At 39.0% G+C, this 17,615-nt stretch overlaps 1 protein-coding gene across 6 annotated transcripts in view; it reads right to left on the minus strand.

Moving 5' to 3' along the window:
• The window catches only part of GOLGA4 (golgin A4), a 125,486-nt gene that overhangs the window by 6,718 nt on the left and 101,153 nt on the right, over window positions 1–17,615 (minus strand). For all 6 annotated transcript variants that reach the window (XM_042957243.1, XM_042957241.1, XM_042957240.1 and 3 more), the window contains 3 exons: window positions 15,594–15,669; window positions 8,052–8,155; window positions 3,138–3,224 (listed from right to left, as the gene is read on the minus strand). In XM_042957243.1, the coding sequence (XP_042813177.1) occupies window positions 3,138–3,224; window positions 8,052–8,155; window positions 15,594–15,669 (267 nt within the window). The remainder of the gene's footprint in view (window positions 1–3,137; window positions 3,225–8,051; window positions 8,156–15,593; window positions 15,670–17,615) is intronic.

Here is a 17,615-nt window from a genome sequence, read left to right on the forward strand (position 1 = left end):
AGCACTCAAGGTTGCTGATTTTAAATACGAGGGAAAACATAGCTCCACGTTTATAACAAATTACAGAAGAGATCCATTTGGAACATGCGTTTAAAGCTAACACGACTAAGTAGTTTTTAAATGTTCGCGTAATAAACTGCTAAAAAGGCTGGTTTTCTACACATTTATATATCTTCCTAATGGAAACATAGTTTCTATATTTACATTGAAAGAATATAAATATCTTTCTATTGGATATCTTATCTTTCTATTAGAAGAAGATACGTCACTCTTTTTTGCAGTGTTTTTTTCCTAATCGGCTACGGACACTGGACAGGAGTAAGAAATAGGTTGTAATTCCAAGAGTCCTGTTCAAAGATAATGATTCTTATTGCTCATTTTATGAATGACACCGGTCTTAAAGGCAAATGTGTCTCTTGGCTCAACCTTTTCAATCAACAACAATCTTAATCTTCCATCAAATATAAAAACACAATCATGAATCACTATCAAGTACCAAGAATCTCAAACCAACAAAGAGTGACTCAAATTGATTTATAGGCCATCAGTGGGCCTCACTTCATGCTCATTATAAGTTATTTCCTATTTCCTAAGCATCTACTTTTATTATCTGAATTACATGACTTAGACATATCTTTCATTCATGCATGATAAATGGGTACTACCTCTTCCCCCGAAAATTAAAGGCTCCACAAGGTCAGCAACCATTATCTTCCACGTCTTCAATGCTCCTATACCGGCCACAACAAGCAAGAGAGTATGTGTGTGCTGACTGCACTCATTCATTAAGCAAAAGATAATGATGGATAAGACTCTGCTTAAAGTAGCAGTGGAAAGAGTGGTACTTTCTTCCTGGGCAAATCAGCCTCTGAGACAAGGGAGGATTATTTCAGGAAGGAATAAACAGTCACCATTTCATTCCTATCCAGAATGAATACCACTTTATTCAGGAATAAAGAATGTAATGGTTTTCAAAGATTTCTTTTTAGTGAAACTTAAAAAAAAAAAAAAAATTCCATCTCCTTTAAAAGGTTTTTTTTTTAACAGGGTTCACTATTTACATGTATCAATTCAATTAATTTCCTTCAAGGCAAACCAGTCTAAGACTGCACGTGTGTATGGGGTGAAGGGGGATGTTTCCCACCGTATCTGCCGTGGCCATGACTTAGGATGAATCTAAACTGTAAAGCAAATCCGGATAAAATGTAGCCCAACAATGAGAGTTTGCCATACCCCAACATCAAGATGATAAAGAGGCCATGGGAGAATGAACAAAGGTGCATTAGATCCTTTAAAAATATTTTCTTAAACAGGCCATAATGACAGAATCATGTTGACAGGTTCCAATTGCACTGGAGAGTTTTATTTACACAAAGGCAAATTCAGTGAGGAGACAAACTACTCTGAGCAACTACATTTTAGAACTGTTTGCTATAATTTAAAACAACATTCTATTGGTGAAGGGCATACATTATAGTGACATACTTCTTATAAAAAATATGTATAACCAGAGGGGCTCAGCTGGCTCAGCTGATTAAGCATCCAACTCTTGTTTTGGCTCAGGTCATGATCTCAGGTTCATGAGATCGAGCCCCATCTATACTGCACTGACATTATAGAGGCTGCTTGAGATTCTCTCTCTCTCTCTCTCTCTCTCTCTCTCTCTCTCTCTCTGCCCCTCCCCTACCTCTCAAAATAAATAAATAAACATCAAAAAAAAATGTATAACCAGAAATAACTACAGAGGTATAACAATGTTTTTCAGGCTACTAGATACCAGGGAGGAATACTTTCCAAAAAACACTTAATGTTAGCCAAAATAACTGTAACTGTCTCAGAAAATATACAATAGGTATATGACAAAATATGCAATAAAGTACTAGGACAAAGGTCAGGGATGCGGGGATGACCTTGGAGAAAGCAATGCATCAGAAGAGAGAAGCCATACCTGGCTGGCTCAGTCAGTAGGGATGCAATTTTTTTAAATTTTAAGCAGACTCCACGCCCAATGTAGGGCTTGAATTTATGACCCTGAGATTAAGAGTTGCACGCTCTACCCACTGAGCCAACCAGGAGGAGCCCTGGGATGCAACTCCAGGTATCTGGCCTGGAGAAGAAAAGCCTTCCATTCAGGCCATTGACAGATTTTTTGGTTGAGTTCCATAGGTAAAAACCAGAAGAAATTGGTGACCACTGCAAGGAAGGAAGATTGGGGCTCAAGATAAGCAAGAACTTTTGTTAAGAGATGTAGTCTGTTGAATTAAGATAGGATGCTTTAGGAGGTAATGACTTAGTCCTTACTGGAGATGGTCAGACACAGGCTAACCCATCACTACGGAGAAGACCTTTGCTTGCTTCAGTGAGGAGAGAGAAGAGAACAGCGGTGCTGAAATCTTAAAACAGGTAGAGAAATGGGGGAGGACGTGGAGGGTGATGCAGGCTACCAGCAAGACAAGAAAAGGAAGGAGAAAGAGAAAGCTGAGGCAAGACCCGAGACTTCCCAACAAATTTCACACTGTGCTTAGAATGGATCTTTTCTTACTGCATTACTGGCCCAGAGCAAAAAGAAGTCAGGCAAGGGGATTTTGCATAATTTATGAAGTGTGTATTTATTTCATTTCAATCACATCTGACTTCACACAAAGGTTCTAATAATTCCGTTACTACATCTCCCTTGCTGGGTATCTCAAAAGCTCAAAAATGCTTACATTCTTTCAGTCAGAATTACTGTATTTGAAAACCACTACGGAGGATAAGGAAATATAATACAGAACATCTAACATCATGATGTAGTCTGATTAAAAATTATTACTGGATATACCAGGACAAATGTCTTTTCTGTCCTTTCCATAAACAGCCCGGGTTCTGGAAATCCCAGATAGCACGTGTAGGTGTCAACCTCATAAAAGCTATTGAAAAAGACTGTTCTTTCCTTGAAGACACCAATTCCTATTTGCCCTCGGTTAAACTTTCTTAATGTAGATTCGCTCTCAGTTTTTATGCTACAGTACAATAAAAATGAAACATTTAAAATGTCTTTTACCACCTCAGAGTCTTTGTAAATGAAACAGAGCATGCGATAAAGTCAGAGATTGCGATAAAGTCGTCTTCTATCCGTAGCCTATTTTAAAGCTTACCATTAGCCGAGCATCTTCTCTTTCCAAAATTTTCTGTGTCTGATCATCAGGGAACTTCAGGACAGTGGTTATAACCTTCGCCATGGTCTACAAGAAAAACAAGAGATGATCACAGACAGTTGAGCAGATGGCGTTTCACCCATCCTGACACGTTCTGCTGGTGGGATTCTTTAGTGCTCTCAATGGAAGCCACGACCAAAGAAGTATGATGTGAAGATATTAGGCAAGGAAATAACAGCCAACACTAGAATTTCAATTTAAAAGGACTCTCCACAATGCCTGGGTTGGTATTATTTCAAGAAGATGCAATTACAATAGCACGAAGCTATATAAAGTTCTAATGCTCTTGGCCCTTTATCGTATTAAAATGGAACTTTATTATTCATTCATTTTATAAGGCTTTTCACTTATAGAAATCTATCTAGAAAGTAATGTATTGCCAAGCTCTAAATCATCAGAAGTTCAGCTTTAACTAAATCACATCATATATCTCATACACATGGGCTACTGCATGAACATGAACATGCTTAGTAGGTATTTTTTACAACATGCAGCACATCAGCCTAATAGAAATACAAATTACATTTTAAATAAACACGAGATGTTTTGTTGGGTAGAAAACATGATGAATCAAAACATTACACATGGTGGCTTGCAAAACAAGATCATAAATTGTGCAGATCTAAATGCATATACCGTAAGTCAGACTGTCACCCATAAGCTCGTGGAAAATTCTCCTCAAAGGTTGAAATTCCCTATTTTGTATCAAGATGAGATGTTTTGAGGGAGACAGAGAGGAAAGAAGATACCTTATGAAATAAGATACACTCACGAAATAAGTAGGATAACAAGTTCAGTGCTTACATACAAATTCAGGGGCTAGTGCTCTCCCCCAAGGATGCCCACAGAGGACGGCAGGGGCACCTAGGGAACTCACTGTAACATTCTTTGTTCACGGTTACACACACTGTGTGTGTGCGTGTGTGTGTGCAGGGGGCGGGGCTGGGGACCAGAGAAGGTCACTGAGGAAAAGATGACATAATAATCAAAAATTTTACATTTCTCGGGGTGCCTGGGTGGCTCAGTCGGTTAAGCTTCCGACTTCGGCTCAGGTCATGATCTCATGGCTCGTGAGTTCAAGCCCCACGTCGGGCTCTGTGCTGACAGCTCAGAGCCTGGAGCCTGCTTCCGATTCTGTGTCTCCCTCTCTCTGCCCCTCCCCCATTCACGTTCTGTCTCTCTCTGTCTCTCGAAAATAAATAAACATTAAAAAAAATTTTTTTTAATTTTACATTACTCACATCATTAGAAAAAAAGGTAGAATTATCGCCAGGAAGGAAAGAAACTAACATTTTTTAAATTCCTATTATGTGCTAAGCCTAGGCCAGGCACTTTACATACTTCTAATATTAGTTTCAACTAACAGATCAACTAATACTATTCTTTAATCACAAACCCCATACATGGCAAGGTTTCAGCACCCTTCCCTCCTTTTACCTTTGCCTCTGCCATTCTGAGAATCAAAAAAAAAAAAATACCGTTTAAACTCTTGGAGAATTCCAAAGGCATTTTACAAAAACCCTTATCCTTTAAAGTGTATTGCCTAGACAGAGTCTTCACGTTAAAGCGAAATCGAGAAACTAAGCATATATGTGGCCTTAAATGGCAAGAGAAAATAAGAAGTGGTCAAGTTTGTCCGTATTCTTTTTATTAACACTCTGAAGCAATTTTAAATGGTTTTGGTATACTGTCTACGAAGACTGTTTTTAGGAAGCAACAAACACCTAGAATTTAGGGACTCATGATTATAGGAACATTTCTTTAATGTCAATAGCTTGTGAGGTTCAAAGCACCCAAGAGTCCGTTTATATTCACCATGAACCACACACGCACATGCAAGTATGTCTGTCAAAAGACCCCAGAACTGTCGCTAGGTGTTTCCTCACGTTTCTAAACGTTAATGAGGAACCCACCTCTAAATTCACCAGTGATCCTGAATCTGCAGCAGATTACCCAGCAAAGACTTAAAGCTCTTCCCTGGCTTACCAAAACGCACTTACATGAAGAAACCCAGGCGCTCTCTGCCTGTCAGACTGTCTACTCTACGTACAGTATCCTCGGGCCCTGGGAAGTAAGGAAAAGTTCAAATGAGCCACCTGGTGGAGAGGCCATGTCTCCTGCCAGGTCTTCTTTAAGGAGGGGCTTTCCTAAAAGGTTACAATGAGAAACACTTTCTACCGAAAAGGAGAACAGACTGAATTTTAGTGTCCGTTAACAGCACGGGAGGACCACAACCCGAGAGAAGGAAAGTGAAGAAGACAGAGGAAGCTTCGTGCCGTAACAATGTGTGTCCTGCATGTGGTCTTCTTACAAAGTCATCTGCCTCATCAAGTAAGGAACACCGTGTGCAGAAGCAGAGGAAGGAACACAGGGGGGATGACACACATATCCCGCTGGACGAGGGTCAGAGCACAAAGGCCACGACACACACTGGCTCATTCTAAGGCCGCAACCCGGTTTCCATTTCAAACTCTTTGTTACTGTGTAGAAATTAAGGAAACCGGTGAAAGATGTGTCTAAAACCAGCTCTGATCTTGTCAACCTCAGCTCAAGGGCTAGCCACCCCCCGATGCCTACAGGCAACACTCGGAAGTCATCCCGGGCCCTCCACACTCTGTGCAGCCCTGGAAGGAGTCACTTCCAGCACACAGATCCAGTGTTTCAGTCAGACCAGACGACTTGTCATTCCAAAACCCGATGTCCCGCCTTGGACCTTCTGTCTAGACTTTCCCTCCCGTCTGAGCTCCTCTATTAAAGTCAAACCACACCTGCATACACCTCATCCCGCTTTAAAGCCCAGCAGATACACCTGCTTCTCCATGATGCCCCCCTTGACCTTCTCACAAGCAAACAGGAGAACTCTGTGCCTCTCTTGACAGCCCCGGCTACGTTCTGCATCACGTCAAGCTTAACTACAAACAGCTCCACTTTGCTACTATAGAGTAAACTCCTTAGAATTAGGGACAGTGTCACATTTCATCTTCGTATCCATCGGGGTGATAAACAGAAGGCCACATGGAGCAAGCGCTCAATAAACACGCAGTAAATTAAGCAGAGCGTCTGCTACCGATGTTCTAGATCGGCCTGTACACTGTGATGGCACGGTGACCGCCTGACCATTTGTAGCAACCAGGTGCACTGAGTGTTGAAGACAAAAGGCCAGGGAGAGCCCTCGGCAGCATGGCTTCCCAGGCAGGTGTCAGACGGGGCGTGGGGACATCCCTTCCAGCTGTCTCCTCAGGCACAGCCTCAAACTAACCGCACGGCCCTGACGGCGCAAGCTGGCGCCCGGCACATCTCACGTTTGCGCCGGGTCTTTCTTCAGGAGGACTCAAGCTCTGCAGGGCTCCTACCCCGCACAGTTCACAACCTCCAGAAGACACGGTCTGAGGCATGTAAATATTTTATTTAGCGACACTGGGATCACAGCTTTACATTCACAAATGAACCAATACGGCTAAACTGCTGAGAGGCTTTTTTTTTTTTTTTTTTTAAGATATATCCTTCTCCCTTCCTTACAATAACAAGGTAACATTAAATTATTTACCCCACCTCAAATACGGGCTGCTATCCAATACAAGTCTTAATAAGAGGAAGCTATATGTCATTAGCTTTATTTATTTTTTTATTATTTTTCCATTAGCTTTACTTTTAAAAAGATAAGGAGAAAATTAGTTTTAGCTGTTCTCTGAATTAAAAAAAAAAGCCCTTTAAGAAAAAAAACACCGAATCACTGTGAATTAATATATCCCTCTGAATTACATGTTCAGGATCACACTAGATATTACTTTAATTTGAAACTATTTGATATAATGAAATGAGATTTCTACAGATATTATGGATTAAAACGACTTCCACTTCTATAACTCCTAGTGTTTAGCAGAATCTATAGTCTATAAATTCATAATATTCTTTTAAGAGATTTCTTATGTCCTTACTTTTTAGGCTTTTAACATACCTGCCAAATTAATCCCTGAACTGGCTTAGCACTCCTTGACTTAGTAACCCCCCAAGGGACCCCTAAGTTAAAAACACTGATTGCTCTTAAAAATGGAAAACTCATGATCCCATCCTCGGCCAAGGTATATGGACAATGTAAAAGTTTATGAAGGTAAAAAGTTGAAGCAATGTCGGAAAAGAAATTGCTTTAAATGAAAAATTTGTTTGAGGAAAGGTTCATGAATTTCCCCTAAATACATGGTTCAATTCAATTCAAGATATATTTACCAAAAGTCCAATATAAGGCTCTTTTAAAAACACTGCAGGGAATACAAACAAGAAAAAGACAAGACTATACACTCAAGAACCTTACAATAATTTAATATTCCAGAAAACAAATTTAGCCAAGCATTATTACCTATATGATGTGGTAATTTTAATGACTGATATTCCATATGTTTTGAAATGATTTTCTCACTGTAACTAAAGTAAAATATTTAGAAATACCCCTAAGTAGTCATTCTTAATTATGACCATTTCCAATACTTCCACATTATCCTGAAGTTTCCATGAAAATGAAATCAAATTTTGACTTGACTCTAAAATTTCAAGTCAAAAGTAAAAATACCCATGTTTTACAAAATATTAAGTCAGTGAAATTTCTATTTTTAGTATTTAGCATCATCCAACAGTATTTTTTAAATTAATATTTTATAACTGAAACAAATATAAGCAAGATCTACAAACCATTTGTGTAAACAACGAACTATAACACAATTAATTACCTATCACCTTTTAGCATGTGTGGTCTGCTAACAGTAAAATATGGCATCAATACGTGTATTAAAGTATTAGAAGTGGGCACATTTCCTTTTAAATTAAGCCACACGCCAAGTCACCAGAAATTATTTATACCTTAGTCTCACGACCCATCATATACTCAAAAAGCACTTTTCGCAAATACTCAAACTCGGTAGGTTCTCCAAAGAGCGAGACATCAGTATGATACAAATTGCCACCTGTCAAATAAAAAATAAAAAAAAAAAATCAAATCTTAAAGAAAATCCAGATCAACTACTTATTACTTAGACACCAGACAAAGCAAGGCATAACTCTTATATTAATTATATTGTACTGTGTAGTATTGTACACATATACATAAAGTATTTCAATGGTATTTTTCCCTTGGGAAAGAAAATTAGAATTATTATAGCAATTTTATTTCTCAAATCTTTTCCTCCTCTTCCTCCTCCTCCTCCTTTTGGCATGGCAATTTTAAAAGACTATACTTAGGAAATACAAAGATTCCTTAAAACTGGTATTTCTCTCCTCAATATTCTGTGGTTGACTGCAGATATTCCACAATGAGTGAATTAACAATAATTTTTATTTTATTAAGAATTTATTATATCAGTATAGCATTCTAGTTTTTCTAGTATTCCAAACCTAAAAGCACTTAGGTTTAAATCAAATTTTCAAAACTGTTTTGAAACACAGGATCGATAAAATAACTCGAAAACACATGAAATATTAATGCCATTATAGTGGTTTTCAAATATTTTGATTCGACATCTTAAAGCCTGTCATAAGAAGTTACAGTCCATCTGTTAATCAAGCCCCATTTCGGCCTAAAAGTAAACAATAATTACAGTTCAGGTATATGAAATCACACTGAATATTACTACGTGTATATTTATGCCTTGATAACTCCGAAGTTTTTAAAAAACTGAATCAATAACAGATCACACTGTGCTGTAGGATAATATAATAAAGCTTCCACTATGAGAGCTATGAACAATAAGTGAGCCTCTAAATGCCAAAGCTGAAAGCAGCCTTTTATTGTAACTTTATATTCCTTTTGGCTGAGAATTTAAGTCACCATTTGCTCAGTGAAAAGAAACAAACAAATGAAAGCTGAAGTACTATTCACACGTATGAGATTGGCAAAGTCCCGAGAGTCGGACAATTCCAAGCACTGGTGAGTACACAGAACAACGGAGATGCCTGTGCATGTGCGGAGTGAGCTGATACAAGCACTCTAAACAACTTCACATGACTCTGCAGAACTTCCTGAAGTGGAAGGATGAGCATGTTCTGTAACGCAGTAATTTAATTCCTACCAGTACATCCTAGAGAAATGCTTCATATGTACACCAGAAGTCAATGTTCACAGTTACACTGTTTATAAAAGCAAAATTAAGACAGTTCAAAGGTCCACCAATAGGAGAATAAGTAAAGTATGGTATAAAGATACAACATATTGTGAAAATCAGCATTCAAAATCGTTAAACTATAGCTTCACACACATTAAAATTAACAACTCAGGAAACTGATGTTGGCAAGGATGCAGAGAAAGGGGAAAACGTTTGCACCGTGGGTGGGCATGCAAACTGGTGCAGCCGCTCTGGAAAACAGCATGGAGGGTCCTCAAAAAACTAAAACTAGAACTACCCTACGACCCAGCAATAGCACTGCTAGGTATTTACCCAAAGGATACAAAAATGCTGATTCGAAGGGGCACACGCACCCCAATGTTTATAGCGGCACTACTGACAACAGCCAAAGTATGGAAAGAGCCCAATGTCCATCCACTGATGAATGGATAAAGATGTGGTATACGTATACAATGGAATACTGCTTGGCAGTGAAAAATAGTGAAATCTTGTCATTTACAACAAAGTGTATGGAACTAGAGTATATTATGCTAAGTGAAATAAGTCAGAGAGAGACAAGTATCATAGGATTTCACTCATATGTGGAATTTAAAAAACAAAACAGATGAACATAGGAGAAAGGAAGGAAAAAAATTAGGTAAAAAGACAGAGGAAGGAAAAACATAAGAGACTCTTAAATACAGAGAACAAACTGAAGGCTGCTGGAGGGGCGGTGGGTGGGGGAATGGGCTAAATGGGGGATGGGTATTAAGGAGGACCCTTGTCGGGATGAGCACTGGGTGCTGTATGTAAGTGACGAATCACTAAACTCTACTCCTGAAATCAATACTACACTGTGTTAACTAATGTGAATTTAAATTTAAAAAAAAAAAAAAAAAAAAGGTTGAACTATAGCTTCACACCTATTAGAATGAAATCCAAAATCATAATGCTGGGTGAAATAAAGGCAAGAACATGCAGAATACATATAATCTGATATCATTTCTATACAGCCCAAACATTAAAGTCACTTGTTTTAGGGAACAGTACGTATACACGTTACCAGTGGTCACCCTCGGGAGAGAACAGAGATACGAGACTGAAGAGCAGTACGAGGAGCACTGACGATGTTCTAGATGTGAATTCACAGGTGTTAACCGTCTTCATACTTGATATTTACACCCTGTGTGTTTGTACGTTTGGAATATTTCACTTTTAAAAAGTGTACATTTTTAAAGACCCAATTCACTCAAACCACACTTAGCAAATACAGAGCGCCCAGAACTAAATAATGACAATGTACTATTTCCTCTTCAAAAGCCATCTCTCTAGATATCACCCTTAAGTGTTTCATTCCTCTAGATTGACGCAAAGGGCAAGAGTTTACAATGTACACTTTTCAGAAAAATAATTGATTTTATTATTACAAACATGTAGATCACTTACATCTAGCCATTTTCCTGGACAAGTAATTACTACTGTTTTCCAACGCATGTACCCTTTCCTGTCTTCTCCCTAACAGTGGCATATAAAAGAAATTTCTTCCTCTTTTTATAATTCTTACTTTGGGTTTTAAGCAATGAGAGTGGAAATCAGTTATCATTCAAATAAAGACGCTTGCCAAATTGTCTACCCATTGCTTCTTGTGAGTCTTTCCAAATAACTTTGTGGGAATATTGCTCAGCATTTTTAATACAATCCTTTACCTGGGCCCAATTCCAAAATGCACAACTGGAAAATCCATTTAACTACACTTAGCACAACCTTAATCAACTAAGCGTATGACAGATAATTTTAGTTAAAAGCAGACACGCGCAGATATCCTCCAAAAATGCACAAGAATGTCTCCTGAAAATGCATTTACTTAACTGGAAAATAAAAACGAGAAACAAATTTTACATTTACAATCACACCTAAGAATAAATGTAAGAAGAGAGGTACAAGAGGTACTCAGAACAATAAACATTATTGACTGAAATTACAGAAGGCCTAAGTAAATGTTGAAAGATCATGATTATGGGTTGGAGACTCAATCCCATATAGGTGCCAGTTCTCCTCAATTTTTCTATAAATTCAATGCAATCCTAATCAAAATCTTCCCAGGTTTGGGTGTGTGTTATGAATGCAATTTTACAATCAGATTCTGAAACTTAAATTGACAAAGAGTTAAGAATAGCTAAGACATTCTTGAAAAACAAAGTAGGAGGGCTTCCCCAACTAAACAACAAGATATATTATAAAGTCATCATAATTGAGTGAGGTGTTACAGCAGGCAAAGACAAATTCACGTAGGAGCTATACCCCAGATAGATAACAGGGCACATTTCCGCTTACAGAAGAATGCCAGTTAATATCTGCACAAGAAATGGTAGGATCTGAATGATCACCGTTACACAATGACTGGTGAAACAACCGATGTTGGCCAACGGTCACCACTGGGAGCTAACGTCTAAGGCGAAAGGTGAGGAATCAGACTGACGGCACCCGGAACCGTGTGAAAGATACTGCTAAGATAACGTGTGTCTTTCACTGGGAGGCAACAGGCAGTACGGCTCCCTTGAGGAGGCACCACTGCCAATAACACAGTCTCCATCTGATCAAGCCCCTCGTTCTAACGACCAGGGGCTGGAACACCAAGAGTTCAGAACGTGTGAAACTTGAGCACAAGTAATTTGGTCTCTTGAATAAATAAAGGGGAAAAGAAGAGACAAAGAGAGAGGGAGACAGAGAGAGACAAGGAAGGCAGACTTTTAGAAGAGATTTAAGCAATTTCTCAATCAAATGCAAGGTACGGATACTACTTGGCTACTGATTCAAATAAACCAACTGTTTACACCATCACCACAAGAAAACATTTGTGAAGCTACAGGTAAGTTTCACTGTGACTAGTTATTTGAACATACTAAGGAATCACTGTGAAAGTTTTTGGTGTGATACTAGCACTATGCTTATTGGTTTCATTTTATCTTATTTTTTAACGTGTATTTATTTTTGAGAGAGAGAGAGAGAATGCGAGCATGAACAGGGGGAGGGGCAGAGAGAGAGGGAGACACAGAATCCAAAACAGGCTCCAGGCCCTGAGCTGTCAGCACAGAGCCCGACGCGGGGCTCGAACCCACGAACCGTGATATCATGACCTGAGCCGAAGTCAGATGCTTATCCGACTGAGCCACCCAGGTGCCCCTAGTACTACAGTTATTGTTAAGGAATCCTTTGTATAGATGTATACTGAAATTATTTATATCAAATAAGATATGATATTTAGGACTGACTTTAAAATAATTCAATAGAGCAAGGTTAGGAAAGGTTGGGGGTACAGATGAATCAAGATTAGATATGTCTTAATAATTGTTGAGGGTGACGTGTACATGTGTGTTCATTATATACCACACTTATTACTTTTCTATACGTCTAAAAAATAAAAAAATTAAGACAATAAAGACACCAGCTAGTAAATATCTTTACAATACATATATACGTATACACACACACATACATATATGTATACATGTATATGTAGTATACAAAACAAGGATTAATATTCAGAATTGTTTTAAAACTGCAAATCAAAGGAAAAGGAGAGATAACCTAATCTTAGAAAACAAAAAAGGAATGGCTGGGACTTTGCAAAAGAAGAAATACAGCTAAAATGAATGAATAAAAAAATGAACAATCATATAAGATGTTCAACATGATTACTAGTAAGAGAGAGGTAATTAAAATCACAAGTCATAGCTTAGCATTAAGGGCCATAGCCAAGCATTAAGGGCCTTTAATAAAGTTAGCACCGCTGAATTAATTTAGCACCAGCATTAAGGGGCTGGAGTGACAAGACCTCACACACATTGCTGGTGGGAATGAAAACTAGTACAAAAAAACATAGAAAACAATCTCCTATATTATCTTCAAATTGCATCTAGTTTGCCAATCTAGGATAGGATGTGCGTGAAAGCATTCACACCCTATGACTCAGCAAGCCCGGTCGTAGTTGTACAGAGAAAGTCTCTCACGTGAGTACGAGGAAGACGTGTACAAGAACGTACAAAACTGATCAATCGAATTGAGCGAACAAGAGCCACACACAACACAGACGTATCTCAAAACTTGCATTATGCAAAAGAAACAAATACAACCTTACAGTATGATTCTATTACATAAAGTTTCAAAACAAGCAAAATCTAAACAAAATATTGTTTAGAAATATATACATAGGTGGTACACAACGAAGAACAACAATGGTTAACATAGAGTCGGGAAAAAGTCAGGGTGAGGGGAGGAATAAAGATATCATTGCAGAGGCTTACATAAAGGTTTCTGAAGAACCGGTCAGTGATCTTTTATTTCTTCCTGTATGATGGGTGCTTATTCTGTTGTTACTCTTTAGAAAGACCCAGCATGGTCACCTGGGGGGCTCAGTCAGTCAAGCGTCTGACTTCAGCTCAAGTCACCATCTCACGGTCTGTCGGTTCGAGCCCACAGCGTCGGGCTCTATGCCGACCGCTCGGAGCCTGGAGCCTGCTTCAGATTCTGTGTCTCCCTCAGTCTCTGCCCCTCCCCTGCTCATGTTCTCTCTCTCTCTCTCTCTCTCTCTCTCAAAAATAAACATTAAAAAAAAAACCAAAAAGGCAGCATGGTGAGGAGATTAATGTGCTTGTTGAACCAGACTGATTGGGTTGGTGAGGGGATTAAACGAGCTGAGATACGACACAGCGCCTCACACTTAGCGTCACTCAGGTGTTCCCCGCCTTTCGAAAATTCACATCACGCCGCTTCTCTTCCACAAAAGGCCTGCATCAGTACGTGCCTCTGCTAACCGCAAGACATCTAAAGAGGCTTTTTGCTTTCACGAAGAAAGGCGAAGTGGAAATCGTGCTCGGCATCCATCTGGCAGTGGGCCATCAGAGACGCGGCACAGACCGCTGCGGCCAGAGCGGCCCCACCTCACCCCTTCCCCAGCAACCACACTCAGTATCCGGCCGCCGTCGCTTCGCACGGTGCCTGTGAGCATCGGTGTCTTACCTCGATTGGTTTTGTGCGTCTGTTAGCAAGACGTGTCTAAGGTAGCAGACAGGCCTAAGAGAGGAGATTTTCGGGTCTGGGGATGCTAAACATTTTTCCACATAAATTAACGGTAATTGCTTCTCTGTTTTACACCATTTCAGCTAATGAAAGGTATGACAGGAACGCTCTGCTCTCGGAGGAGGGAAGGGGCGCGTACAGGTGTTAGTTATTAAATAAACTGGACATGTGTGTTCATTTCACAATTTAAAACTGAGAACAAAAGAAAATGATAAAAATCTGAAGGTGAAACTAACAAAAAGAATCAGCAGTATTCTCTATGCACTGCTGAGCACGGATGCAGCAGTTACGGTGACGATCGCATCTGGTGACTTAGACACGGCAAACGATCCTTGTAGCAGGAGTCCTCTCTGCAATGAGCCACGGGCCACTTCCAAGGCGGTTTGCTCTTGTTTTTGAAGAGCATTTTGGAAAGAATCCAAAGCGAGGCCTTGCTTAATTTAATTAAAAATTGTATAATACCTTGTTATTTCATTGCATTAAGCAAGAGCTTTCAAAAACACAAAGGAAAGGTTTACATTTAGGCCCTAGTGCTTCCCCGAAGAAGCAGAAAGCTTTACAAAACATTTAGCAAAATAAAACTATTCTTAATGAAGTGAGGTGTAAAACTGAGAATGGAAAATTGTAATGAGATTATTCAAGGACCATGATTACCTCACGATCATGAGTTTACATAGTTGTATATAACCATGTAAACACTCAAGTTCATTCTTAAAACCCTTTGTAAGCAGTGTATTTATTTTAATCAAGAGAATATCATCCTTTCCTACCTTGAATATAAGAATTTTTATGAAATTATTTTCTCCCTAAATCCAAGCTTAAAGTAGATAATTTTGGCATTATTATAATAGTAAAAAACGGAAGCATCTAAAAGATATAACTGTGTCTGTATGAGTATATACAGTAGATCATACAAATGTTTGCATACATACAGAAGAGTCTGGAAAAATATACATAAATTGCCACTAGGTCGGTTCCATCCGGATAGTGTGGAACAAGTGCAGTCCCACTTACACACTGCAGCAGTTTGATTTTTTTTACAACGGATACGCATTATTTTGTTTTAGATTACTAGCACGCTTTCCTTAAAACTAGCTGTTATCGGTGAATTACAAAGGTAAAATATATTCATGGTAAAGAACAGACGCGCAAAGACAAAAACAAAAATCATCCCTAAGTGCACCAATAGGAGATAACCATGGATCACATAAGAGACCATTCATACCTTTGTAAGGTGTCCCCACAGTTGTGGCATATACATTCTTTTCGTATTTCTTCAAACGGTCTTCTAAATTGTGAATCTAAAAGTAACAAATACTCAAATTGTATCATAAGATTCACACAGAAACCATATGTAAAAAAAAGGGCTTCTGTAGGCACTAGGTTCTTCTTTCATACTTAAGACAGAACACAGGCAAATACGATTAATGCAAATGGTTTCTTAGGTATGGCACCAAAAGCCATATCTACAACAAACAAAAGAGAAACAGATCTACAACATATCTACAACATACCACATAGAGAAACATATCTACAACAACAAAAGGGAAAATATACAAAATGACCTTTATCGAGAGTAAAACTTTTGTGCCTCAAAGGATATTATCAAGAAACTCAAAAGAGAACCCACAAAGTGGAGAAAACACTTGCAAATCACATACCCGATGAGGGACTTGTATCTAGCATACAAGTGTGAAGCGTACAACTAAACACGAAACCAAGTAACCCAACTAAAAAATGAGCAAAGGACTTGAACAGACATTGTTCCAAATAAGACATGCAAATGGCCAACAAGCAGATAATAAGATGCTCAACATCATCAGTCATTAGGAAAATGCAAATGAAAACCGTAATGAGAAACCACCTCGTACCAACTACCATGGCTATATCCAAAAAACTTGTTGGTGAGGATGTGGAAAAACTGGAATCCTTAGAACTTTGTTGGTGTGAACATAAAATGGTGCCACCACGTAAAATAGTTGGGCGGTTCATCAAAAAGGGAAACATATAATTACCACATGATCTAGCAATTCCACTCCTGGGTGTACATACCCCAAAAAACTGGAAATAGGTACTCAAACCAAAACTTGTACATAATGTTCCTGATGGCACTATTCGTAATAGCCAGAAGGTAGAAACACCCCAAACATTCATAAACTGATGAATGGATAAACAAAGTACGGTATATCCATATAATGAAATAGTACTCAGCCATAAAAAAGTATCAAGTACTGATACATGCCACAATGATGAATCTTAGAAACATCATGCTGAGCAAAAGAAGCCACATAAGAAAGCTAGGTTTTGGGGTGCCTGGGTGGCTCGGTTGGTTAAGCGTCCGAGTTTGGCTCAGGTCATGATCTCGCGGTCCGTGAGTTCGAGCCCCGCGTCGGGCTCTGTGCTGACAGCTTAGAGCCTGGAGCCTGTTTCAGATTCTGTGTCTCCCTCTCTCTCTGCCCCTCCCCTGTTCATGCTCTGTCTCTCTCTGTCTCAAAAATAAATAAATGTTGGGGCGCCTGGGTGGCTCGGTCGGTTAAGCGTCCGAGTTTGGCTCAGGTCATGATCTCGCGGTCTGTGAGTTCGAGCCCCGCGTCGGGCTCTGGGCTGACGGCTCAGAGCCTGGAGCCTGCTTCCGATTCTGTGTCTCCCTCTCTCTCTGCCCCTCCCCCGTTCATGCTCTGTCTCTCTCTGTCTCAAAAATAAAATAAACGTTAAAAAAAAATTTTTTTTTTAAATAATAAATAAATAAATAAATGTTAAAAAAAATTTAAAAAAAAGAAAGCTAGGTTTTATATGATTATATTTACAAAAGATACTCCTAACAGGCAAATTCACAGACACAGGAGTAGATCAGCGGTTGCCAAAAGGTAACAAGGAATGACTGCTTAATGGGTTAGGAGGTTTTCTGATGGGGTGATGAAGAATTCTGGAACTAGATAATGGTGATTGTTTCACAACACTGTGAATGAACTAAATGTCAACGAACTATGCACTTTGGTTAAGATGGTCAATGTTACGTTATGTGTATTCTGCCACCATAAAAATAACTAATACAAAAATTGCCATGCTAGCAGTTGGAAAATTTGAGGATGCTAAAAGAAGGGAATTTTCAGGCAGCAATCTGGAGAATAGATGAGAAAAGATAAACCACTGGGAAGTAGGAAAAAATTAAGTAGCATTGGGACTTAGCGTCCATAATTTTTTTTAAAAACATTGTGAAAATTTTCTATCCTACTCAGCCACAGAC

The sequence above is a fragment of the Panthera tigris genome, chromosome C2, assembly GCF_018350195.1.
Source record: "Panthera tigris isolate Pti1 chromosome C2, P.tigris_Pti1_mat1.1, whole genome shotgun sequence".
Lineage (NCBI taxonomy): Eukaryota > Metazoa > Chordata > Mammalia > Carnivora > Felidae > Panthera > Panthera tigris.